A 26,074-nucleotide genomic window follows, 5' to 3' on the forward strand; every position below is an offset into this window, starting at 1 on the left:
GATGAAGAGTAGAACTGGAGTGAACTCAACAGGTCAGACTGAACCATCTCTGCCTGGTCACAATGACCATGGTACAACCTCATTACATAAAATACACCTCTATTATCTATAATCTATTCTTACTCTAAGGCAATTACAGAGAAACCCATATGGTTTTGTGCAATGACAGCCTGCAGTGGCTACAATTTGAAACTGAAAATTGAGACTCAAAGCTCTGCAGAATGCAGAGGCAGGATCATCCAATCAGTGTCATAGGGATGAGATAGAGATACCAGAGACCTTTTTTTATGTGCAGCTCCTGCACATAAAACCAGAACAGTAACAGAGGCTTTTTTCTTAGGTCATTGGGAGTTTTTGGGTTGATCTCTGAAAATGGGGACCCAGAAGAAAAAAAGTCATCGGTAAAGAAAGGAGACAGGATGATATAGCCACATCTGTTTAGACAGGCTTGATCAGGAACAGTAAGGTGCATGCACTTGTATGGCATGACCAGCAAAATGTCCAGCTTGTGTGTCATGTCCAGCTACCCTCGCAAAAAACTAATCTAGAGCTATTTTTTTAAAAAAACGCGGGGTGGGCGCTGCGGGGCTTGGCGCTGGCGCTGCTGGCGGCGCTGCCCGCGGCCGTGCTGGGCGACACGCCGGCAAACTGCTCCTTCGCCGACCTGCTGGGCGCCTGGGAGCTCCGCGTCTGGCGGGCCGGCGGCCGCCACGGCAACTGCTCGCAGGCGGGTGAGAGCGCGGCGGGCCCCGGGCAGCTCCCGCCCCGCGGAGCCGCGGGCGGCAGAGAGGTGTCCCGGGAGCGGGGAGGGGGAAGCGGCCGCTCCGTGCCCGGAGCCCCCGGAGCCGGCATAGGCGGCGGGGAGGCCCTTCCTGCGCTGTTGCAGTTCCACTCTACTGGTTTTGTTTCTCTTTTGTTTGCTCCGAAGAGGACGTGACTAGGCCTCTCCGTGGGCCCACGGCTCATGCCGGCTCACTGCCCCTCTCTCACGGGTGCCTTCCTGCGAGGCGCTGCCTGCCCGGGCCGTGGCTGCTCCCAGCAGGAGAGATGGCAGTGCTGGTGACCCTGGACAGCCCCTGTCAACCCCTGGGAGGCTGTCAGGGCTGGCAGTCAGGGAAGCCTGACAGCATCCAGAAAGATGGAAATACCACTTCCTTCGAGGGGATAATAATAGTGGGGACTTACTATTTAATGATTGTATGTCAATGTCATTTTAAAAATAGTAGATGCTTTGCGTTTTTCTGTGTCATCTGCTTTTTGATCAGAGGAGACAAGTGGCAGTGCTAGCACTGGAGGTGAGGTGCTTGGTAGGGTTGGAGCGCTGGTGTGAAGGAGTGTGTAGGATGGGTGATGCCTCATCCCAGATGTTGTAGGGGAAGAGTTGTCGTTCAGACACAGTACCTAAATGACACAGCATCCAACACCTTTGTAGCTCTACAGCAAGTTGTGTTTCAATAAGCTGGTGTTTCCCAGTCACAGCTGTTTGGTGCTGCTGCTAATAAAATGTGCAGATACTGTATAGAGGTGGAAAAAATGAGCATGTAGACCCACTGACACGTAAGTGGAGGTCCTGAAGTGTCTCAATGCCCTTTTGCAGAAGACTGTATTCAACGAGTGTACTGTAGCATCTTCAGGAATAAATGTTACGAAATCCTTTATACATTTTTTTCTATTATTTTTCTCTTCCATACAGTAATCATGCCCTAATGTTTCTTTCTTTTAGGGCCTGTGGAGAAAAAGGTGATTGTCAATCTTCAGAAGCTAGATGTGGCTCAGGATAGTCTGGGCAACTATGGTTTCTTCACTTTGATTTACAATCAAGGCTTTGAAATTGTGATAAATGACTACAAGTGGTTCGCATTTTTCAAGGTGAGTTAACCTGGCTGTTGCCAAAATGGCCTTTAGTTAGGCTTCTCTTCAGTCCCTGGGTGCTACAGTTGGGACACTTGATTATCTTTGGCTCAAAGGTTTGCCTGGATTACCAGATAAAGGATTTGGATTTCTTCTTTTCATTTTTGAACATAAGGAAACAGCAATCAGCGGTTGGGTAGGGAGCAGAGAGAGGAAAGAGATATTCCACATGGGCCATTATCTGAAAAAAATACAGATGCTACTACTTTTCCCCTTTGGGCATGCTTAAATCAATGGAAGGGCTTCATTAAACTAACTTTTCTAGTAGCCTGGGTTTTTTTTTTCTTTTTTTTACTACCGGACAACAGAATCTTAGTGAACAGAAACAGCATTTGTTTGGAAAACAGAGGAAGCTCTGCTTCTCCAATTAAGTCAATGCTTTAGGATCCTCAAAACGCTGCCTTAAACAAGAGCTTTTATCTCTTTGCTGGTATGAGTAAGAGCATCTATCAGCTGGTTGCTGCAAGAGTCAGCAGCAAAATGTCAAATTAATCCTTCCCCAAAAGGCTGGGAAGATGGCATAAAAAGAAAGTGATGGTACTAAAATAATGTACTACTTAAAACAGTTTAAATTTAGTGATGCAATTCCTAATCTCCTGATTTAAATCAATACAAAAATAGATCAGGATACTTACAGTTTTAACCTAGTTTAGCTCCTGAGTTATTTAAAGCTACACTTTTGAAATCTGTGATGAGCATCTACGTGTAGATTAATACCAGTTTTACAACATTTATTTTAAATTTATATCCATAGCCAAGCTAGTGCATCATTTTCATAGCCAAAATCTTCATACTATATATGTATTTATTGTTCCCCAGAAAGGGGTTATTTTTCATATAACTCTTTTTTAAATGAGGGTATATTTATTCATTAGCAAGTCTTTTAGCCTTCTTGATTGCACATATATCTTTGGGAATGTGAAAGTGAGCACATTTTGCTTCTGGAGAGACAGAGGAAAAAGAGCCACTTCCCTGCACACCCACCCAGGGCCTCACATTTCGGTGGAGACATCTCTGTCCCCAACAGCACCCATCCCCTGCAAACACTCTGCTTCTTGGACAAGCAAGATTTTGCAGGTCACCACAGCTTCTCCTTTCAGGATGGGTTTTCTCTGCTTTTTGTCAGCTGCTGATGTGTGCAAGGGTCTCACGGGTGGCGCCGGGTTTTGGGGTTACAGCCCGAGCAGGGTTCGTGCCGCATGGTTTCCTGGCTGTGATGCGCGGCTGCTGCGGAGACTCTGAGTCACTTTGTGCTGCTAAACCCATGGCGAACACGAGGCCCCGTCCTCCAGGGCAGCAAGGCGTAGGCTTGCAGTGACACCGGGAACAAAGCCTGTTGGGGACTTGCCGAGGCTCGGGGTTGGGCAGGGGGGCTGGGCAGGAGGATGCCCTTTGTGGGAGATAGATGGGTTTTGGGGAAGAGGATGCCCTTTGTGGGGGAGGATGCCCTTTGGTGAGGTGTAAGCGCTCCGCAGAAGAGGACGACCTTCGGGAAGGACACCGTGCGGGAAGGAGGCCCGGCCGGGGCGGGCCCGGGCCCGGGGGCGGGGAGGCGGCGGCGGCCGGGCGCATTTGAGCGGCGCGGCGGCTCTGTGGACCCAAGTCAAATAGCAAATACCATTGCTTTTATCTTTCCTTACAAATGTTGTCAAATGTGTGGACACTTTAGAGCCATCTATCCTACTTGATGGAGGATTTCTGGGATCTATAAATTTCTGGGATCTATAAATTTTATTTCAGAATATTACTCTAATACCTAAGGAGCCTTTCTGGTGCCTCTAATTATTCCTTTGGAGTAATACTGTTCTCTTCAGTCCTTGTTAATGCCTTCAGGTCAAGCTGAAGACAGTGATGGTAGGCAGGAATTAGACAGGAGAACACACTCTTGTTAGGAGCACTCTGTTCCTGTCCTGATGAGTAGCGTGATGAATCTGAAGGGTGGTTTGAAGTAATCTCTGCAGGATGGCTTTACTACCTTCAAGACAGATGCTTTTATGCAGCAGGGCTTCTCAGCTGGTGAGTGCTGCCCTGGGCAGGAACAATGAATGTGGTTTTGGTTGTTTCAGGAAGCATGATCTTGTGAGTCAATAGTAAACATCCAGGCCTTGTCCAGGCATAAAATCTCTGAATTTTGGCTAGTACTAAGGAGGGTGAAGAAATAACTTTTGCTCTAAATTGTCTTTCTGGGAGCCATGGTAGATGGTTTATTTTACAGCAGCTATTTTAAAGGGTGTTTCCAGGTGTTTGCAAAAGCCAGTGATCCACTCTTTCAGGAGAACTGGAATCGTTACTCAATAGAAATTATGTAGAAGGCTTCTGTTTAACTGCAACCTCCTTGCTCAGTCCATCTGTGCTGATTTGGGCTCATGTAAGGGAAAGGACTGTATAGACTTTTTAGCACAACTACTGGGGAAGTTATTTAGATGCTCATTGTTGTAGGTTTACCCCAGTAAAGAGCAAAGCACCACTCAGCCATCAGTGTGTTGGGGGAGCGAGTTGGAAGGATAGAAGTGGAAAAACTCGTAGACTGAGATCAAGGTCCTTTAATAGGCAAAGCAAAAGCTGTGTGTGTATGCAAGCAAAGCAAAATGAGGAATTCATTCACTACTTGCCACCAGGATAACTTGCCACCATAATAAGCAGGTGTTCAGCAATTTCCAGGAAAGCAGGGCTTCATTGTGCACAACTGTTAAATAAGAAGGCGGATGCCATGATTATGAATGTCCCTCTTTTCTCCTTTGCCCAGCTTTTATTTCTATGCAGGATACTCTTTGGCATGGAATATCTCTTTGGTCAGTTGGGGTCAGCTTTCCCAGCTGTGTTCCCTCCCAATTTCTTATGCATCCCCAGTTTATCTGCTGCCAGAGCTGTCTGAGGAGCAGATGAGGTCTTGGTGCTGTTAGCACTGCTCAGCTAAACTAAAGCATCCCTGCATTAATAACACTGTTTTCTTCACAAATCTGAAATGTGGCATTATATGAGCCACTATAAATAAAATGAACTGTCACGACCTAGTGCACTCTTATAACTGGAAATTTTTGAAATAAGAATGCAAGCTTTTAAACAAGACAGGGTCTTGTACTTGAGCAGAAGCGAAGTATGAGAGAGAAATGCCTGATTGACATTCTCATCTGTATAAGATAGTGAAATTATATTGCTGTGATGTGCATTCCTCATAGGTTTGGCAGGTGATACAACAAAGACTGCACAGACACTGAAGGGTAATCTAACTGAGCAGAATTAATCTGAAGTTTCTCAGGCAGGGACACCTCTGTGAGCTCACCTGCAGTGGGAGAGCCTGCCTCAAAAGTGGCAGGAATTGCTGCCTCTGTGAGGACAGTAGAGCACTGTATGCTGTAGTGTTGTCCCTAAACTTGTTTCTATCTCTGGCAGGGAGAATTTAGCAGTCATTGTTGGGCTCATCTGAGGAGAATATAGTTGAACTAGCAAACTTCGGGCTGATATTTTACACTGAAATGCAGAGTTGCTTTACAAGCCAATATGCTAGGCAGTAAAAGATTTGCTGATTATCAAACAAATTCCTGAGTGTGAGGAATTTAATCATAGAAACACTGTAGCCTGCTCTGGGATATAAATGGATCTGCTAGTTGCCAGCTTGAAGACAGCTGAAAGTACTGAAGGCTGCTGCTCTCCATACCTTGTGAAATACATCCCCAGAAGATGAGTACTAAGTCAAGTGACTCATAAGCACTGATGTCATGTATTGCATTGATTTCATGTGTTGCACTGATTTGCAAAAATACCCTTAAAACAACATACCAAAACTGTTACAGAATACTTTAAACTGAAAGGAGCTTCTGGTGGTCATCTGATTCATCTTGCTGCTCAAAACAAAGTGAGTCAAATATATACCTGAGCAGTAGCATACACAATAGCTTGCATTTTGTGGTCATTAAATGTGCCTCAGCCCTTTGTAAGCTGATGGATTAATTTTTAGTGTTGAAGTTGGCTTCTGTATTAAGAAATAGCAAGCTTGTTTGGGTCATTGCTCAGTAATGGGGGATTCATGAGCAAGACATATTTAAATTAAAGACTTCTTTCCTTAAGCACCATAGGGAGGATTAGAGTCCAGGTCAGTTACCCTCTCTAATAATTTTGCTGCTGTAAAAAGAGCAACAGATTACCAAGATGCAAGTCTATTGCTCAGAATCATGAGGAAATACCACAGCACTTACTAAATGCATTTTTTGCTGCAGACAGCTACTTGCTGTTATTGGGCAACAACATGCAATGTGTCTATCTGCAAAACTCCCAATTTCACAACTGTTAGTGGGCACATGGAGGGAGGAAGTGGTTCCTCACAAACTGTTTGACCTTGTGACATATTTAACTGTGCATATCTTTTTACTTTTAATCCAGTAAATATTGCATTACATATGAAATAGAAATACAACAAGTCTGAGATTGAGCAGAGGGAGGATTTGCCAGGTAAAATGAGCAGTGCTTAAACCAGTACAGTCTTTGTGAGTTTCAGGCGTAGAAGTGCCACTTCTGCTAATTGAACCTCCAGTGTATTTTTCCAAGTTTTAAAGAATTAAGCTGTTAATTACTGACAAGCTGTGGGCTTGTCTAAGTGGTGACTTTATCAGAGCTACTGTACTGTGTAGATATGAACACAGCCTGTTTGGCTGTGCATGTTTCAATGAGTTTTTAATAGCTTTTTGTTCCTGTGGCTTACTAAACAGACACCCACTGAACCTTTTGTAGGTACTCATTGCCTTTACAAGGTATTTGTACTTTCACTTGAGGCCTGTGGGGAAATTACTTTATACATCAGAGGCATGGATTGGGTGAGTTTATCAATCCTAGTTTTTCCTCAGTTTACTTTAGTGTCTGAAATAAAGATGCTTTGTGTTTTTTTTCTAACTATTGTTGTACATAGATTTAAAGTTTGCCAAATTAAATGCAGAGTCCTACTGCATTCTTGCATTCTGCTTCTAGTACAAAAGAAGTTGTTTAATGTGTGCTTCTGAAATGTCCCTGTACTGAACTTATATGTGAAGTTAGTGTACTTGTTTTTGGCAGAAGCTTGATGATGTGCTTCTGCTGGATACAAGGATTTTTTAGGGTTATGCAATATATAAAGCTTTAGCAATTTTTTTTTCACCCCCAAGGGATGGCAAAAAAAAATAGAAGCAGCATAACATAAAAGGCTAGAGTGAGGCTGAAGGGAAAGTTGAGGCCAACTTGTTTCAATTACTTGATATCCTTGATATCTTTGAGGTATTTATTTATTGTTAAGGCTACCACTTTGACACGAAACAGTCTCATAAGTTTCTCACTGTTTGTCCCTTAAGCAAAGTGGTTCTACTTCAGACTCCTGAGATACTCTTTAGCAAATACCAGAAGTCTGGCTTTTTTTTTTTTTTTTTTTCCTCATATTGAAACATTACAACTACTTCAGCAAAAAAAAGAGATAGATTTTAGAATATTTCACCACTCAAGTTACTAATCTTTTCCAGACTTGGTGACATCTTTGTCACATCTTTTTCTTTCTTCCCTAATGATCCCAAATTTGGTTAAAATCAAGGACTGCTGTTCTGAAACAAACAGAAACAATTAGAACAGTGACAGCAGTTAATGTTTAAGTTTTCAGGATATGGAAAAAAACCCCAATCCTTTTATTTCATGTCACTAAAGTAGAAGTGCTAGAGTTGCTAATGCTATTTAATCATCCTGCAAATCAACTGAAAGTCAGCTTTTAACCTGTCTAATTTGGGCTTGCTTAACTGGCAGTGAGCAACTGCTGCTTTCCTAAAGTGTGAATCTGAAAACACAAAACTCAGAATTGCGGAATCTTTCGTAAAGTAAAGAAAATCCACCTGGAGTTGATATTTGCTTGCATTTTATATTGTGTAGCAAGATGCAGTAGTTTTTTTCTGGTAACATCGTCTGCTGTATTTTTGTGCAGTAGGGCAGCTGCAAGTCTGCAGCTCTGTTCTCATTCAGTGTGTGCTTCCCATAGTAAAATGCATAGGCACACTTGTAAACTTGAGAGATAAGTCTCTCCACCAGGTTTAATGTGTAGGGTAGTCCTGCCTCCTGGAACTCAAGTTGGCTTCTTGCCTAGGCATTGCTTAAATTGAGAACAATAGATTTCAAAGAGGATGGGATGTCTGCCTCTCTATGTGGCACTGCTAAATTCTCATTAAAATGCTGTGACTAATAAGGTCTCCATCCTTTCTTGGTTTCCTCTTAGGGAGATTAAAGATTTTAAAAAAGCTTTAAACAATTATGATTTTTACTAGGACTAGAATTGAACATACAATTAGATTGTCATGATGACCAACACAGGAAAGGTGTTATTAAAAGTACACTTCACTGAAAAGCTTACCTGGGTTCAGATACCTAACATCAAGCTTTGAAGTTTAGCTTACATGGAGGGTAATGTTGCCGTGGCTTGGCTAAATTTTGGCATTAGGCAAAACCACGTGAGTTGTCAGGATTGAGAAAAATATGCATTTGAAATAGAATTAAATTGTACTGTTTTCAAAGGTCAGAATTGGAACTGTGAATATAGTTTGTATGCCTTCTATAGGAGTTCTCCTAGATTGGTCAGGTCACTGGATGGACTTAATGCTGCAGATTTCATCGGCTGATGATATAGTTTGTATGCCTTTCTAAAGGAGTTCTCCTAGATTGGTCACTGGATGGACTTAATGCTGCAGATTTCATCGGCTGATGAAATTATCATGTGACACATCTGCAGTCATTTTAACTCAAAAATGAAAACCATCTTTACAGTCTGCAGAGAAATGCATGCAAGCAGTTATCCAGCCGTTGCTCGTGATCACAGCTGTATGGCTGTTATCCTCCATGAAGGATGCTGTCCTGGGGTGGGCTCTGTGGATATTTTGGATACTGTGCTGGCAGCTTCTGCTGAGTCTGACATTGTAAGTCACATCCACCTGAGTCAGCTGTTGCTCATGCAATGGTGCCATGTCTCTGCCATATGACTTGATGTTAGTTGGGCAGGTGTACTCGTAGTTGGTCCTCTAAACCTGATACAGTAAAATTTTCTAGATGCCATCTGTCAGTCCTTCACCAGTAGAAATAAGAAATGCTGCAATTCTTAGCAAAGTTGTTTTAGCAATGATATCATGGTGTACCTTCTGGTAATCTGTGGTCATCATTGTTATGGCACAGATGAGGTTTTTTTAAAGGCTTGTCTGCCACTTGTCTACATCAGTGGATTAAAAGTTGGGGAGGGGAAAGCAATTGTGACCTTATGTGGGTATTTAATTTCCTAGATACATTGTTATTTGGAGTTGAAATTCCCTTTATCCAAATGTCATTCATGTATTATGGTCTCAAAGTATCCAGGTCCACTTTTCAAAGTAATTTCAGTAGTAGCTTAGTCTGGCACTCTACATAAAGATAGCTACAGAGGACTAGAATTGCCTAATTTTAGGCTTCTAGACAGACTGAAATTGACTTTTATCACTTATTTATATTGAAGCATTGCTACTGGCTGTCCCTTCACCTCCTTTCTAATTTTTTTGATACAAATGAACTGAAAGAAGAGTGCAAGAAATTTGCTACATTCACTTTTCCAAAAGATAAGTTGCACAAATGGTGTGAATGCTATTGTGGTTATCTCTCTATGTCTTTAAAAAAGCAATGAATTTTGTCTCTGGAAAGGGAGAGGGATTTCTAGGAGAAAAACACCTTTTTTTGTTGTTTTTGTTGTTTTAATTTGTTAGTTAGCAGGTAACTCATTGCTCTTTTTTCATGAAGATAAGCCCCATATCTGTGTTACTTGTTTTAACTCAGAATAGCACTTTACAAGGCAGGATTGTTGCAGAAAGCAGGCCTGTTCCTCTGATAATCTTCAGGTTTTCAGATTTAAGGCCTATGCTTATTGAGAATAGCTGTAGTGTTTTAATCTGTGGCAGCTTTTAGATAGGAAAGACCAGGTACTAATTTATACCTGGTCATGTAGAGCCAGAAAAGTGATCTTACAGTAACTTTGATGTAAAGTCACTACCTGTTGCTTTTGGAAGTGTCTGGATTCTAGTTCTGCTGTTGTGAAGAGTGTGTGTCTCAAAAGTCATCTCTGGACCTTGCCCTTGGTATTTGGCCAAGTGTAGTTATTTCCCACATTGCACAATCTTGCGCAGTAAGATAGGAAGAATAGAACAAGCTCAGCTTTCTAGTGCCCCCACCCTGCTCCAGCCAGCAAACACACTTGCTGAGTATAGGTATGTTGCCTCTGCATCCTCCAGACTGGGGACAAAGCAAATTCCCATTGTTCCAAAACAGAGGATTAACCTTTAGTTTTGTTCTGCTGATCAATAAACCTAATTTTTTCACTGTAAGTTCTCCTTCAGATTTCTCAAAAAACCTCAATATAGACACAAACCTCTCAGTCTCTTTAATTAATCTTTTCCATCTTGTGACATTTCCATCACTGTAAGCCACCACCTTCTTCAGTAAAGAAGCTGAACAAACATTTTGTTGAAACATAGTTGCAGAATCCCACTAGAATTGTACATGTGCTGCCCAAATAGGATGAGATTTAATGAAGTTTTCTTGGACTAGAAAACTTGAATTGTGTGTAAGGTTTTTTTGATGGTTGTTTGTTGGTTTTTTTTTGAATAGAAGAGTAAAGTTAACGCCTTTGTTGCATGGGCTTTTCAGGTGCCTTTGTAGTGTAACACAAAACACTACAACCTTACGCAAAACACTTAAGAGATGAGGCACACACCCCCCCATGGTGAGACATTCTGTTGTCAGAGAATTACTAATTCAGAAAATTTATGTAGCTGGGCAAAGTATTAGTGGTACCTGTTGTATGAAGACACATTTTGCTGAATATATTACATTATTGCTCTTCAGTGGTGAAATGAAGACTTGTGTGTCTGAACAAGGAAATATTAGGACTCAAGACTTGAGGCTTTTGTGGCAGTCTCTGCTGCAATCTTTAAATGAGCTGTTCGCAAGGGATCATCATTTCTCACTGTCTCATTTTGATAGTTCCATTTTGATAGTTCCTCATTTCTTGATAGTCAAGAAATTGTTTCTTGATGCTTTGCCATCACAGCTCTAACCTAAAAATGTGGCTGGAAGTTTCGTCTTTGGTTTTGACTTGTGAAACAATAACAGGGCATAAATAGTACATACATTTTAAAACAGAAATAGTGCATGTCTTCCTGTGAGGTTACTGGATGACAAACTTGCCATGCTGCCTCTGTTTGAGTCTTAGTTTTTCAAACTTCTGTGGCAATCCAGAGTTATCTTGACTGGTCACATATTTGGCATAAGAAATCTCAGGACCTTGAGGAGAAGGTTGAGCACTAAGAGGTCTTTTACATCTTGCTGAGAAAGTAGCTGTTGGACGGAAATGATTAGCACAGGTTAGTTGATACTGATACAAAAGCATACTTTCTTGCTAAAAATGCAAGTCACAACCCAATTGTCTTTTGCAGCTATTTGGTAAATAGCAGTTTCTTTCATCTTAACCTCTGGAGTGTGTTTGGCCACTTCCTGTGAAACACAGGCAGGAAGAAGCTGCTGTGAGTGGGTGGGGAACTGCGGCTATGCTAACAAATAGATCTGCTCAACACAAGCATAACTTCTTTACATTACAGTACAAAAAGGAAGGCCAGAATGTAACCAGCTATTGCAATGAGACCCTACCAGGATGGGTGCATGATGTACTTGGCCACAACTGGGCTTGTTTCATAGGACACAAGATTTCTTCATCTCCATCCGATGTTCGCATCAACGAGCTACCTCTCCAGAAGCCTGGGGGAAGGTAAGCAACAGATAAGTGACATTTTACTGGAATAAAATGTTTCATAACAGTGCTTGAGATTTAGCTAAAATCGTAAGAACCAATTCCAGTACCGAGGACAAAGTTAATGCCAGCGATAATGTTGGAAATAAACCTGAATGCAGAAGAACAGAGGAAGGTTTGCCTGTCGCATCACAGTGTCTTCAGTCTGTGATGAAGCCCTGTTATAAAACTGGCTTGTCTGAGGAAGGTAGTTGTATCTAGTCTGTCTCAAGTTTTAGAAACCTGGTCTTGATCCAGTAATTCCATGTTTCTTTAGCAGTACCTACCAGAAGACACTTCTAGAGTTACATACTGAGTTTAGTTTCAATCTCAGTCCTTTTCTTACTGTTTTACTTGGTTGGTTCCTTTCGTTTGCAGACTCTCCCACAGGCGTTATGTGCACAACTTCGACTTTGTAAATGCTATCAATGCTCACCAGAAGTCGTGGAGAGCAACAAGATACAAGGAGTATGAGAATTTTGCCCTGGAAGAACTAACTAAAAGAGCTGGGGGTCTCTATTCCAGAGCTTCAAGGTAATAAGACATTTTGTTCTGCAACAAACCCCACTGCTGCCAAGAGTCTACTTGTATTTGTCCTGGCTCTTAGCTGTGCTTATTTCAGGTGTTTAATCAAGTTTCAAGGCTTTTCAGTTCATTTTCTTGGGGTGCAAACATATTTTTCATTTGAATTATTATTCTGAGTATCTGTTGTCTCAAGCAGTTGGGACAGAGTCACCTACCCTTTAGTCTTGCTCAGTAACTCACTGCTGAACTCATATATGCAGGGAAGCAGTTATCATCTCAGGGCAGTCTCAGTTATCATCTCCCTGTCCTGTCTGTTCATCAGCTGCTTGCCACAGTCAGGAGTTTCTGCTTGTTCTTGGTTCTGCTAGTTCATAATTGCAGTTGAAAAGCTGTGAACTGCTCTCTGCTCCTAAACATGAATATCAAAGATTTCTGAGGGAATTCCCTGGTTACTTTGATAATTTTTCCATGCCTGCAACAAGAGTCCTCTAGCAGGAGTAGAGTGTCTCAGTGAAGAAACATGAAAGTCGCTCTGAGAATGCCTTCAGGGTCTTGCAGATCTCTTAGCTGAGAGTGGTAATGGGGATGGGTACATCATGCTCTACAAAATTTGAGAACTAGAGTTTAAAGATTCCCTTCTTTATAGCTGTCTTAGCGTCTTCACAGTTTTGCTTTTTCAGCTCTTGGTATTTCTGTGAGTAGGAATACTACTTACTTTTCCAAACTGCAGCAATCATATGTTTGTTGAAGAAGGTCCTACTGTAGAATAAAAATGCTGATTTGCATGGGAATGGCATGCAGATGTATAGATAAAGTCACCTTGTAGGTGATCTTAAATACAGTAACCTATTTGGAAGCTCTCTTCCACCCGTGCAGTACCATGACAGTATTTGGTTGGCCCTCTCCTGCTTTCAAACCAGACTCCAGAGTCTGGTGTTTGTGAATAGCACTGAGCACAAGCATCAGGTTACATGAAAGTTGAATGCAGGAAGCTCTTGTTTTGCTGATGGGAGAATCACTTGGCTGCAGGTTGTAGATGAGGACAGGTAACATTTAATACTTCTTCAAAAGTCACAGTAAAAACTTGCCCCAGAGAAGTCTCAAGGGCAAGTGGGCAAGCACTACAGTTAGTGAATTGTCAGTGTAAGCCATGCCTGTGCCTGAAGTAAAACTGTAGTTGCTGTCAGTGCATGCTGCCAAGGCAAGATGGTTTCTGCAGTCAGATATTCTACATACTTTGTAATTGCAGTAAAATAACTGTTGTAGAACTGTGTTGCTATAATCTCTGAGAGTTACCTCAGCACTTCAGATCGGTGCAAAAGTCCTTGACCTCAGCAGCTCATGGATGTTACGGAAACTCCGCCATTGGACCTCCCAGACGGAGCCGCTCTGGCAGTCACACTTGCGCCACCCAAGCTGGGACCGAGGCCCCTTTGCAGCCGCACCCCACACTCACAGTCACACCACCATTCTTTACCTGCTTGATGCCAGGGTTCCAATAGCAGAGTCTCAGATGTCCAGATCTTTAAAATAATTTGATTTTGCTGCAGTAACTAAATAATAAAACAGCAGTTCGTACCCCAAGCAAGGGAGCCCCCGGGCTTTTATACCCCCAGCCTTAAGTGCAGGAAAGTCTGGGGTCCTTTCTGAGTGTCCTGCCACCTGGCTGGGCCACAGGTCCCTGCTCCCTTTGTTATACAAAAGGATTTTGACACCCAGAGTTCTTTGAAGCTCACACTGCAGCTTGCAAACTGAACTACCTGTGCTGAATGTATTCCTCAACAGTGGATAGTTAATAATATATTTCCCTCAGGGAGCAATTTGAGTAGGTCTTGAATCCTGCTCAAGCTTATCTCTTCATATTGACACCCACTCAGTTTAGATGGAGATTATTTTAAATTGCATAGTGTGAAGCAAGTCCAGCTAGTAGAAGCCAAAGATGAAAACTGAGTGTTACGTAATTGTTTCCTTGCCTACAGTGTGATATGTTTTCAAAAGCATTTTCTCCTCTTTAGGCCAAAGCCTGCACCTCTAACACCTGAGTTACTCAAGAAAGTTTCAAGCTTGCCAGAATCCTGGGACTGGAGAAATGTGAATGGTGTCAATTATGTCAGCCCTGTTCGGAATCAAGGTAAAAATGAAGAAATAAAAGCTCTGAATTCAATGTAGATGAATTTGATGTAGATTGTAATTTGCTGCTAACCAGAAGGTTTTGCCTAGTGTCTTGCAGCTGACAGGTTGCACCTTTATTGTGAATAACCCATGGAAACAGGGTGGAGTCCTGGCTAACAATGCTGTACCGAAATAGGTGGTGGTACTGGCTTGTCCAGGCACCACTGACTTGCTGGAGTGAAAGCCTATTACCACAGTACCCTGCATAAACACAGCTGTCAGGTTTTGTCCAAACAATCTTAGCCATGGTTTTCTGCACACTGACTGTACATTTAATTTTTTCTCTGATTTCGTTTGATGGCAAATTATCATGAGCTTTAATGAATAAACCCATAAAAATTGTTTATACTGCCTTAAGTCTTATCATGCTGATAAATTCAGGTGTTTCTTAACTGTGTAGTTGCAAGAGGAGATATTAGTCACCATGAAAATTGCAGACAATGATAAATATAAAATACTGGTAAGAACTTCAAGGGATACCATGCTGGTATGTGTTGATTCTGTAGAGAGTTTTTATAGGTCTGTGGTGTGAGATGCCTAAATTACATGTTTATATAATGGAGGCCAGGAGTGAGCTCTGTTAATGTGTCCCTTCTCTGTGCCACCATAAACTTGCATCTACTGGTAGCTATCTGGCAGCAGATTTTGGGGGAAAGAAGCATAACATTAGCATGGTGGGAAAAGGATGACTTAAATCACCAATCCCTCATTTATGATTTAGTTATTCTGACAAATTCTGCCAGCTAGTAGCAGAAGCAGCATAGGAAGGCTTATGGAATTTCTATCTATGTGGAAGCACAGGAAGATGGCAACAGGAAATTATGTGGTCCTCTGTAGGTGTGAGTCCTGTACTTTCTCCTGGTGTGAACTATGAATGTCCCAAGGGTTCTTTTATCTTCCAAACAATTGAACACTCAGTTCCAGACTATACCCTTTCTCTGTGGTGTTGCTTCAAAGTTTCTCTAAATAAGAACTAGTCTGTTGTTTCCAATAAAAGAGCTTCCTACACTTTTTATGTAACCTGAGGGTCCATGCTGAGTATGTTAAATGTCTGGGGAACATACATTCTGCTCTATCAAATTAGAATTTTAGCTTTCAGGTACAGAAAAAAAAAGAAAACAAAACCTACAAAAGAGGTCATTCTGTGGACTTTATAAATACCACTGTGGCAACAGAAAAGACATTTAGCAGCCAATCCAGCAGACTTCAGACTGAAATGGTTGAGTGAATTGTATTTTTCATGTTTTTGCACACATAATGCAACAAAGTGTTCTACAATGTGGCCCATCTCAGATGCTGCGACTGTACAGTGAGTGGGAGGCATCTTTCACTGCTTCACTTTGCCCTGCTGGGAAAAGTGTTCCTGTTCAGCCTGATTTTGTCCCTTCTCTTCAGAGGTACATCTAGCTGAGTGAAGGTGCAATTTCATGAAGTCTTGCTGTTGTAATAGTTCTGCTTTTATACACCTACACAGTTCAAGAGAAAGTATGTTGTTTTGTTCCTCAAGGCTCCCACATTTTCATAGCTCTGCAATATTTGACTTTCCCACCATCAGGAAACAAAAGGAAATCAGTCACCTTGATGACAATCAGTAGATAAAATAGGACCTCATCCAAGTAATCATTCTTCCTGTGAGGCTTGTCATTCCATTTCCAAAGGCTTTTTATGAGTGAAAGGAAGGTCCTAGAGAGTGCAGAGGCCTAAAGCTAGAAACAATACTAAATTTTGATGCAAAAGTAAGGAGTCTTTACTGTCTGCCAGGAAGCAGAAGGGAAATTAAGGTGCTTCTGAAAAGCCAGTGTACAATTACATGCCCTTGGGAAGCAAAGAGAGTGGGGATGAATCCATTGTATTAAACATGCTCTTTATACCACTATTCTCTTAAAAGCCAGTTATTTTAAAGGTAGCTGTAGAGGTGGAACATTTTTTCAACTGGAAATTACGGGACTAAATCCATTGGTAGATTGAAATAAGAACAATATTGTCAGCATTCACTTCAAATAGCTCATTGCCCCATAGCATATGTGCTCCATAAAGGATAGATAGAGCCTTCTCAGCCCTGCTAATGTGGTCCCTGAAGGTTCATTCTGAAGGAATAGGGTAATTGGATAGCTCTTAAGTGCTACTGCTGAAAAACACTGAGCAGTACTTTGCCTCTTATTCTTGAAAATAAGCTCAGTGTTCCTGAGAAGTTGTTAGAAGTGGGTTTTGAATTGCATGCATGAAAGCTAAATGAAGATTTAAAGTTTTTGCTCTGTTGGTGTTCAAGTTCTAATCACTGTCTGGAAGCTTTTAACTCTTTTCAGTGGACTTTAGAAATAGATGTATCTAATGGCAGTACAGGTACTACTTGTAGTAGTAGCCTTGTTTATGTTACTGACTGCTCCTTGTGGTTCCTTTTTCTCCCCTTCTCAGGCTCGTGTGGCAGCTGTTACGCGTTTTCCTCCATGGGCATGCTGGAGGCAAGGATACGTATACTTACAAACAACACTCAGAAACCAGTCTTCAGTCCCCAGCAGGTTGTGTCTTGCAGCCAGTACTCTCAGGGTAAGGATGATGGTTATATGGACACTTTTCAAGTAATGACAATGCTGGAGAAGGAGACTAGTTTGAAAATTTTCATCCCTTCCCCATCAAGTTACTTTTTTCATAAAACTTTTTCATACATCTGCCTGTGAGATGGGAAATATCTAAGGAGTAGGGCTCGAAATGGAGCTGATTACAATGCTTACCTAGAAGAAATGGAACTAAATATTCTCCCAGTGGTATATTCAGAGGGAGGAGGAAATGAGCAAAAGCAATGACTAAAGCTTTGCAGAGGACTGTATCCTTGTTAGGACAGATTCTTGTACTGCATATAACTAGCCGTTCTTTCTGACAGGGATTGTCAGGAGCCCTTTCTGACAGGGATTGTCAGGATGAGAAAAGGTCCAAGTATTAGTGTTCCCAATATAGCTCCCACAGATGTGAATTTTGCCCTGAGTGTTTCAGAAAGCTGACTGTAGCTAACTGGAGTATTAGGATGATCTGGGTCACTGAAGTGTGTTCAATACGTATGTATTTGGAAGATACAAATATGTACACAAATATGTACACATCTGAAAGAATTATGAAAGATTTAAGTGGGAGAGTTTCCCACCTCAAATTCTTCCCACCTCAAAATTCTCAAATAAGAGAATTTCCAAGGGAAGAAGCACTTTTTTGGTTTATTTTGTTTTGGTTTTTTTTGTTCTTTTTTTTAATAAGGTTGTGATGGTGGCTTCCCATATCTCATTGGTGGAAAGTATGTCCAAGACTTTGGTGTGGTGGAAGAGGACTGCTTCCCTTACACAGCCCAAGACTCTCCGTGCCTTTTCAAGCGCAGCTGTTACCACTACTACACGTCTGAGTACCACTATGTTGGTGGTTTCTATGGAGGCTGCAATGAAGCCCTGATGAAGCTTGAGCTTGTTCTGCATGGCCCAATGGCTGTTGCCTTTGAGGTTTATAATGATTTCATGCTTTATAAAGAGGGGATCTACCATCACACTGGGCTGCGGGATGATTTAAATCCTTTTGAATTGACCAATCATGCTGTTTTACTGGTGGGCTATGGTAAAGACCCAGAAAGTGGTGAGAAATTCTGGATTGTGAAGAACAGCTGGGGCACCTCATGGGGAGAAGATGGCTACTTCAGAATCCGCCGTGGCACTGATGAATGTGCAATTGAAAGCATTGCAGTGGCTGCAACTCCTATTCCAAAGTTATAATGTAAATGTCTTCATCCAGTGCCTTGCCCTAAGCCATAAGAACACACTGATGGTTGAAGATTCTGGTTAAAATCTGTCCCCTGGCTTGAAAAGGCAGCTTTAAGGAATTTTTCAACAACAGAGCAGTTTCCATATGTGAGAAGATGAAGACTCTGCACTGGAGGCTTCCTCTCAAGTCTGACAGTAGATCACCCAGAAGGGCTGCTTTAGCAGCAGTGGTGATTAGCTACTCATCATTGGATATACCTTCAATTACCAGTTGCATTTTTTTCCATGGGCAATCTTGACCTTCAGATCTCAGAGGGAAGTGTCTGCTGTGATAGTCTGTAACTGCTTTGAAGGGATGCTGTAGTGCCTTACTTCTCAGAAATCAGGAAGTCACTGCAATTTGGAACATAAATGTGTTTTGGGTCAGGAATGAGCAATTGTGATGATGAAAATAAAATTCTAAAGCTCTAAGTGTCCCGTGAAAACTGCATGTCAAATCCTTATGACAATAAAAATCAATTCCATGTTTCAGGCTGTTACTAAATGTTCTAGTGCTGGATTTTATTGCTGTGCTTCACTATTGATCATTTCAGAGTTCAATAAAGAACAACCCACTCCTATAGGAGTTTGTATTTGTGGAAGAAGTTAGTTCTTTTGGTGACCTGTCTATGAGTTTTGAGCTTCCTGTCAAGAACTTTTTACTTCAGCAGAAACTGGTGGGAAAGAAGGATGAGAGGGCAGAAGAGCTAGTACAATCTTCCATGTGAAGCTGAGATAATCACAGCAACATCAAGCAAGTTGTCCAGAAGTGCAGTAGTCCTTGCTGTGGATGTAGGATAATTCATTGAGTAAATTTGCTAATTCCCCAGTAATCCTGTTTAAATCCTTTCTGCTAATCTGTTGCTCTATTTCTTGCAAATATACAAGGTAGAAACGGGTTGAGAGGAGGGATTGCAACACTTGGAATTAACAATTTTTCAGCTGCAACACAGTGCTTTGTTAGAGCAGCACTGGTCTTTGCTGTTCACCTGAGGAAACAAAAATGGCATAAAGATGAGTGTGAGTTTCATACATAGAAGCTAACTTCTTTAGTAACCTTCTATTAAAATGTGACCAAAGTTACTTGATATTTTTCTGTGTTGAAATACAGTCTCATGGGTGGTTTTTCTAGGTGTAGGGAAATTCATAAAATGCAGAGAAATTGAACAGTTGTCTGTAATCAAACTATGCCATTTAACTTAGAAGGGAAAACTCACTTTTTACTTCAGTAGCAGAATTTCACAAGAAATCCTGGATTCTAGTTTGCTCAAGTTGAGGGGCTGGGAAAGGTTTTTTCAATCCCCTCCCAAAAAATATTAAGCCTGGTCCATGCTGAACAGGAATCTGCAGTGCCCTTGGAGCCAGGAGGGGTTCTGGGGTGCATCAGGCACAGCATCTCCAGCTGGGCAAGGGAGGGGATTGTCCCACTCTGCTCTGCTCTGGGGTGGCCTCACCTGGAGTGCTGGGGCAGTTTTGGGTGCCAAAATAGAAAAAAGACATTAAACTATTAGAGAGTGTCCAAGGAGAACAATGAGGATGGTGAGGGGCCTTGAGGAGAAGCCATGTGAGGAGTGGCTGGGTCACTTGGTCTGTTCAGCCTGAAGGAGACTGAGGAGAGACCTCACTGCAGTCTGCAACTTCCTTGTGAGGGGAAGGGGAGGGGCAGGCACTGATCTCTGCTCTCTGGTGACCAGTGACAGGACCCAAGGGAATGGGCCTAGAGCTGTGTCAGGGGAGGTTTAGGTTGGATATCAGGAAAAGGTTCTTCACCCAGCAGGTGCTTGAGCACTGCAACAGGCTCTCCAGGGCAGTGGTCACAGCCCCAAGCTTGACAGAGTTCAAGAAGTGTTTGGACAATGCTCTCAGGCACATGGTGTGGTTCTTTGCATGTCCTGTGCAGGGCCAGGAGTTGGACTCGATGAACCTTGTGGGTCCCTTCCAACTCAGCTTGTTCTGTGGTTCTGTGCAGATGTGGAAATTTAGAACTTGTGTTTTGCCAGAAGTGGAACCAGGACTTGTGAAATAGGTCATACCCTGCATGGGATTGTTTTAGCTTAGGGAGTTGTGGGATGGGAGAGGAGCTAGGTGCCTGGATTTTTTTAATAGCTGTAGTACATGAGATTAGTTTGAGACTAAGAATATGAAAGCTAGATGTTTCTTTTTACTATCTTTCAGCCATTAGGAAATTGATTCCTTATCACCAAGCTGTTGCTGACACTCATGGCTCTACAAATACAAAAACACTTGCTATTCACCATGTGTTGTATCATGTTAACTACATGTGTTTTGAATAACATTCTGTGTTATTTTCTTGGCAATTCCTTCATCTGTCTGTCACTGCTTCTGTGTGGCAGCTGCACTGGTGCTAGTAGGAAGATGGGAGTGTTCTCAGAGTGGTCTGTCACTGTCACTGCCCCCAGTGACTGTCATCAGATGTTTGCCTCTGGCTGACTGCAGTGTGTTTTCTGTATTCTGTTTTCGGTATTCCAGAGTTGCACGGAGGAATGTCAGCCTGATGGAGCTGGTATGTGGCTGTAGATTGTTTATGTGGCTTCTTCCTATAAACAATGCATTAGCTGAAATGGAAAACATGCTATCACTCAGGAGAATAATTATAGGGTTGGCAGATAGGTCTTGTAGTGAACATGTAAAGCACTTATATATTTGACTTACCATGGAAGGTTAATTGATAATGTTATGACTGATAAATACCTTCAGGGGAAATAAAGCTTATCAGCCCAGCAAACAGAGATATTAAAAGTTTTGTGTTTTGAAAATTAGTGCATACAGAGGATAAGATACACTTGTTTAAAAGCTGAAATCCTTAAAAATTGTTAAGAGCTGTGCTGGAGTCTCCATCACTGGAGTGGATTGATTTTCCAGTTTGAGGACTGCCCCTGACACCAGAATTGCTCAGAGATTCATGCAATTGGTTTATGAAGGAGTCTTGGCAGGGTCATCATGACTCCTTGCTTTGTGACCTGAGAACTTGAAACACAAGGTGACATTTAAGTTCCAAAGCTGTCACTCTAACATTGCAATGTAGATAAAATTCATTTAAAGCAACAGCAGGGATTTTTTTTCTAGATTTGTTCAAAGTGCTGAATTTAGGACTGAATAAAGTTGTGTTGTTCCAGGGGTCTTGGGAAGACAGGAAAACCAGTGCACCAGTCGAGTTTATTGAAATGGCAAGCTCAGGGCAGTATTAAAGCTTGATAGCTTCTTGCCTTTTTTTTATGACTTACACTTTATGCATTGTTTTCTTGTCCATTGATGAAGGTTTAAAACTAGCTTTTAATATGGAGTAAAGAACATTAGACTACTTTTTTCAATTCCTGCTAACATCAGACTTCCTATGACCTCTGAAAATACTAAGATATATTTCTAAAGTACTTCGACTGAGATGTGATTAAAACAAGGCTGTAAGTAAGTCTGGAACTATTGTTAAGGGAACATTTCCCTTAAAGGATGTCAAATGCAGAATTTTGAAAAGCATTTTTTTCCTCAACTTTTGTATTTTACAAGGGTCAAATGCTGAGGGAGGGGTGTTACTTATTTTAGAAGACAACAAGGAAGATGGACTAAGGAAGCATTTTCTCAGTGGTTTCAATCTACAAAAGAGCATGTTTTACGAAGATTTTCAGTTTTCAGTTTTTCCTTCTTTGCTTTTAGGGAAAACATTATTAATTTCTTCAGAAAAGCCGTTTCTGGTATGTGTTAAAAATCCTGTTAAAACATCAAAGCCATGACTGATTTTCACCTGAATGAGTGAGACTTATTTAACTCTGCTCTAGACAACCTGCAGGGATAGAGCTGCCTGATACCACTGGAACTGTCTCACTTGGGTTGGCGTGGTCTTCACAGTGTCATGAAGAACATGATATAATGCCAGGGCTCTCTCAGGGCTGTGGTGCAGCAGTTGGTGAGGAGGGAAGTTTTGGGGGGAGTTTGCCCACAGCTGCTAGTGGCTGTGGGAACTCCAGGGCATTGCAGGGGTGGGGCAGGGACAGCTGAGGGGATTCAGGCTGTGTGGAGAGGATCCAAGCTCACTAGGTGTCTGGCAACACAACCTTACTAATGCTCTCATTTGCACCATGAGAGCAAAACAGCACTTGAGTTGTAAAATAAAATGTGTTAGTGAGATCCAAAAGCCTGTGGGTGTGAACGCTCTTGTACCCAGACCAATTAATGGCTGACTCATTTTCCTTACTGCAGTCCATTCATTACGCATGTAAATGTATCAAGTTACTTTAAACGAAGTTGATTTCAATTTGGATCTTGAATTTGAAATCTTGAGGGAGAGGCTAAGCATATTTAAAAGAAAACACAAGTCCTTTCCATATCCTGAGCAATATGGGCAGCATGTCATCAACAAATAAAAGGTGAAAGCTTTGACTGCGGTATGAGATAATGCAACATACTTGACTACCCTTTCTATACAGTGTGTTTTAAGTGAAATGCCTCTGTTTCACTGAGAGCCGGAGTATATTATGTGCTAAGGAGAAGGTATTGGAGACTACAGCTCAAGCAGGCTGAAATTTCTGTGCTGGTTACTGTGGCTTCTGGATGTGCTGTTGGCTGAAGCAGTGTGAGCATGCATATCTGTACGTTTAGGTTTCCAGAAAAGTAGGAAGCATTTAATGGCAGTAAAATGGTATTAGTTACCTGAAACTTTTGGAGGTGATCAGGTGCAGGACATTAACAGAGCATCAGTTTTTATCAGTTCCCTCTGAATGACAAGTGGTGCAGGAGAAGAGGTTGAAGCCTTTCTGTATAGCCTATGTGCATATGCAGAATTTTTCTGTCTGTAATAGGAAAGGCACTGACACGTACTCCTGCCAATTACTCCTAATTGTTTCATTTGGATCAGCTGGATTGATCCAGCTATATAGCAGATGCTATTTAGCATGAGATACACAAGCTAAATTAAACTCTCTTTCATTTCATCTCTATCATTTCACTAGGCTGATAGTTTAGCTCGCTCCTCTTCAAGCACATTTTGCTATTTGCACTTTAAGATATTTGTGCATGTTTATGCTTGAAGTGATCCTTGGGACCTCTGACTTACCTCATTAAATAAAGAAAACTTTTAAGGGCTGTACAGAAGGGCTGATATCACTTTAGCAATATGACAAGTGATAAATTTTAAGTACTGTCCTAACCACCAAAGATATTAAAAGATATTAAATCCTCCTTTGCCCTAGGAGGATTTCAGAATCTTGAAAAACATAGAATATTCTTAAATGTCCAGCAGTTCCAAACTTGATGTTCTCTGTGTTAGGTGGGAAAAACTTCCCAAAACATTAACTAACTGTACAGAACCCTTATAACTACATTTAGCAAAGGATACATAAGGATACAGCATGTGGATTTTTTTAAACTTCACTCAACTTTTCTATTGCTCTCAAATTATTTAACACTTGTAACATTAATATAAAATGATGGCCCCTTCTATTGTTCTGTTTAGCATTTTGCTGAAATAAGTAGGATTTTTGGTCTGGACTATATAATGGGGATTCCTTAGGGTTTTTCTTCTCGTTAGCACTGATGATTGAAGGAAGCTGAATATCTCAGAAGGCAAATCTTCCTGAAAGCACGCAGTCCATGATCTCTGGGAGGCCATTGCTTCACCTGGGAACAGTGATGCTCAAACCTACTGTCTCCTGACTTGACTCTGTACTTTGCTCTTGGTCTGACTGCGCCACTTCTTGCTTCCAGAACTATCTCTGCATCACAGTTCAGGAAAATCTGGAGCCTGCTTAAATTCTTGATCCTATTTTGGGACTCTCTCACTTCTCCCTGTAGGTGTTTAGGCATAAACAGGAATACTCCAAAAGCTTGACATTTGGGTGACTAAGTCTGTAGTCTGTACTATATTTTGCTTTCATGAAGATTTCCTTCTAAATCTCACACGTTAGTAAGGCTGCTGAGTTTCATCACTCAGTTACACTTCTCTCTGCTTTTCTGAAACCCTCTATTAACCTTGGGATTATATGCACAAGTTTAAATTTCAGCAGGAAATTTAAAAACCTGTATCCAGTTGTGGGAGGGGAAAAAAATCAATTAAAACAAGTAGACTAAAAGGCCAAATCAAATACATAAAACTCAGCAGTGTGATGATAAAATATAAGCAATGAAGTGTTTTTTTCACAGAATGCATCTATTTTCTATGTAGAAAGTAGAAATAGAGTGATTGCATTTTCCTGATTGTTGGGGGCTGATTTTTAAGCTGTAACATTGAAAGGATAACTTTCTGTTTCTTTTTTTAATTAAAGAGGCTGGCAAACTTGAGCTCAGTCTTATCCTTTAGGATTGTAGAGGTTTGAAATAGCAGCATTAAAACTTCTCCAAATGGAAAATGAATGGGACCATCACAGTATGGAAGAACCAGGAGGGATAACAGGAGATGAGCTATGGGAAAGGCAGATGCTGATGGCACCTGGGTTGACAGCAAATTAAGTTCCCAGTATATCTGCATGAAGTACGTTGGGACACCCAGAACAGGAAACAAAGATTAAACTAAATAAAGCAAGGGACATCCTAAAAAACCAGACAATCTAAATTAAAAAAAGCTGTGCAGTGGTTTGGCGTGGTAGGGACCTTTAAGATCCAACTCCCTCCCCTCTCCCCTTAAGCATGTACGCCATTTTCTATTCCAAGTTGCATATCCAACCTGGCTGTGAACATTTCCAGGGATGGGACATCCACAACTTCCCTGGACAAGATGTATTTGTGTGATGAGAGTCAGTTACAGCTCTACACACAGGCGTGTGCCTCATCACTCTAAAAGGAAAGAATGTCCAATCTAAATCACTTTTTTTTAATTTAAAACCCTTGTCCTATCGCTATCTACCCATGAAAAAGCCCCTCTCCCTCTTTTTCATAAGGCCACTTTAACACTGGGAGGTTGCAGTAAAGTTTCCCCAAAGTCTTCTCTTCCCCAGGCAGAACAACCCCAGCTATCTCAGCCTGTCTTTGTAGGAGGTGCTCCAGGCCCCAATCATCTTTGTGGCCGCCTCTGGGCTCACTTCAAGACATCATCCTTGTGTTGAGGACTCCAGAACTGGATACAGTGTTCCAGGTGGAGTCTCAAGGACAGAGAAGAGAAAAAGAATCCCCTCCCTTGTCCTGCTGGCCACGCAGCCCAGCACATGTTTGGCTTTCTGCATGGTGAGCACACACTGCCTGGTTATGTCCAGCTTTTCATTCATGGGAACCTCTAAATGCCAACAAGAGGTGATGGTAAGGACAGACCCTCTTCAGCAGCTTCCAGGCAAAAAGACTAGATGCTTTAATAAGCAAAACCTAATGCTTCATGGAAGTGGAACAGATATGAAGCAATACAAGTCTCCTCCAAAAGCAGCACCTGAAGGCTAGGGATGAGGAGGTGGCGGGGGCTGAGTAGCTGGCATCCACTTCCTTCCTGTTGCTGCAAGAAAACTTGGCTAAAGCACTGTGATATATGTGGGAATAGGTAAGTAGAATAATTTAACGCAGAGCATGGCACTTGCAAGAAGGTGGGTGTCAAGAGTGTTGATGTATGTTTTAAAATAGAATTACTTTTCCCTCTCTATAGGTGTTGGATTGAGTTTTGCTGCACTGCTGCTAGAGAGAAGCAATGTTAATTACCACAAAATCTCTGGCTTAAGAGTTCAACTACAGGTCTCCAAGTACAGTTCCCTTCCTCAGTGTTAATTTGTGTGCTGTCTTGAACCCATGAACAATCATGTATGTCAAAGCTCATGTATACCCACCCTCTAATTTGTTTGCACCCTTCCCTGCAATCCAACTTTCACAAAGGAAAAGAAATTCTGGCTCTACCAGGACAGGTGATGGCCCTCTTCTGTTATGTATCAGGTAAAAAAAATCATAGCTGGGAGTCTGGTTACCA

At 41.7% G+C, this 26,074-nt stretch overlaps 1 protein-coding gene across 1 annotated transcript; it reads left to right on the plus strand.

Annotated features, from left to right (window-relative positions):
- Nucleotides 1-565: 565 nt before the first annotated feature.
- CTSC (cathepsin C) lies at nucleotides 566-18,764 on the plus strand (the record flags this gene model as incomplete). Its single annotated transcript, XM_041483660.1, has 7 exons — nucleotides 566-731; nucleotides 1,724-1,869; nucleotides 11,523-11,689; nucleotides 12,089-12,244; nucleotides 14,251-14,366; nucleotides 16,823-16,954; nucleotides 17,654-18,764. Coding segments are annotated over 7 exons (1,386 nt in total), but the record flags the coding sequence as incomplete, so codon positions are not given.
- Between the last annotated feature and the right edge of the window lie 7,310 nt (nucleotides 18,765-26,074).

Source organism: Pyrgilauda ruficollis, unplaced genomic scaffold (assembly GCF_017590135.1).
Source record: "Pyrgilauda ruficollis isolate IOZ18807 unplaced genomic scaffold, ASM1759013v1 scaffold60, whole genome shotgun sequence".
Classification (NCBI taxonomy): domain Eukaryota; kingdom Metazoa; phylum Chordata; class Aves; order Passeriformes; family Passeridae; genus Pyrgilauda; species Pyrgilauda ruficollis.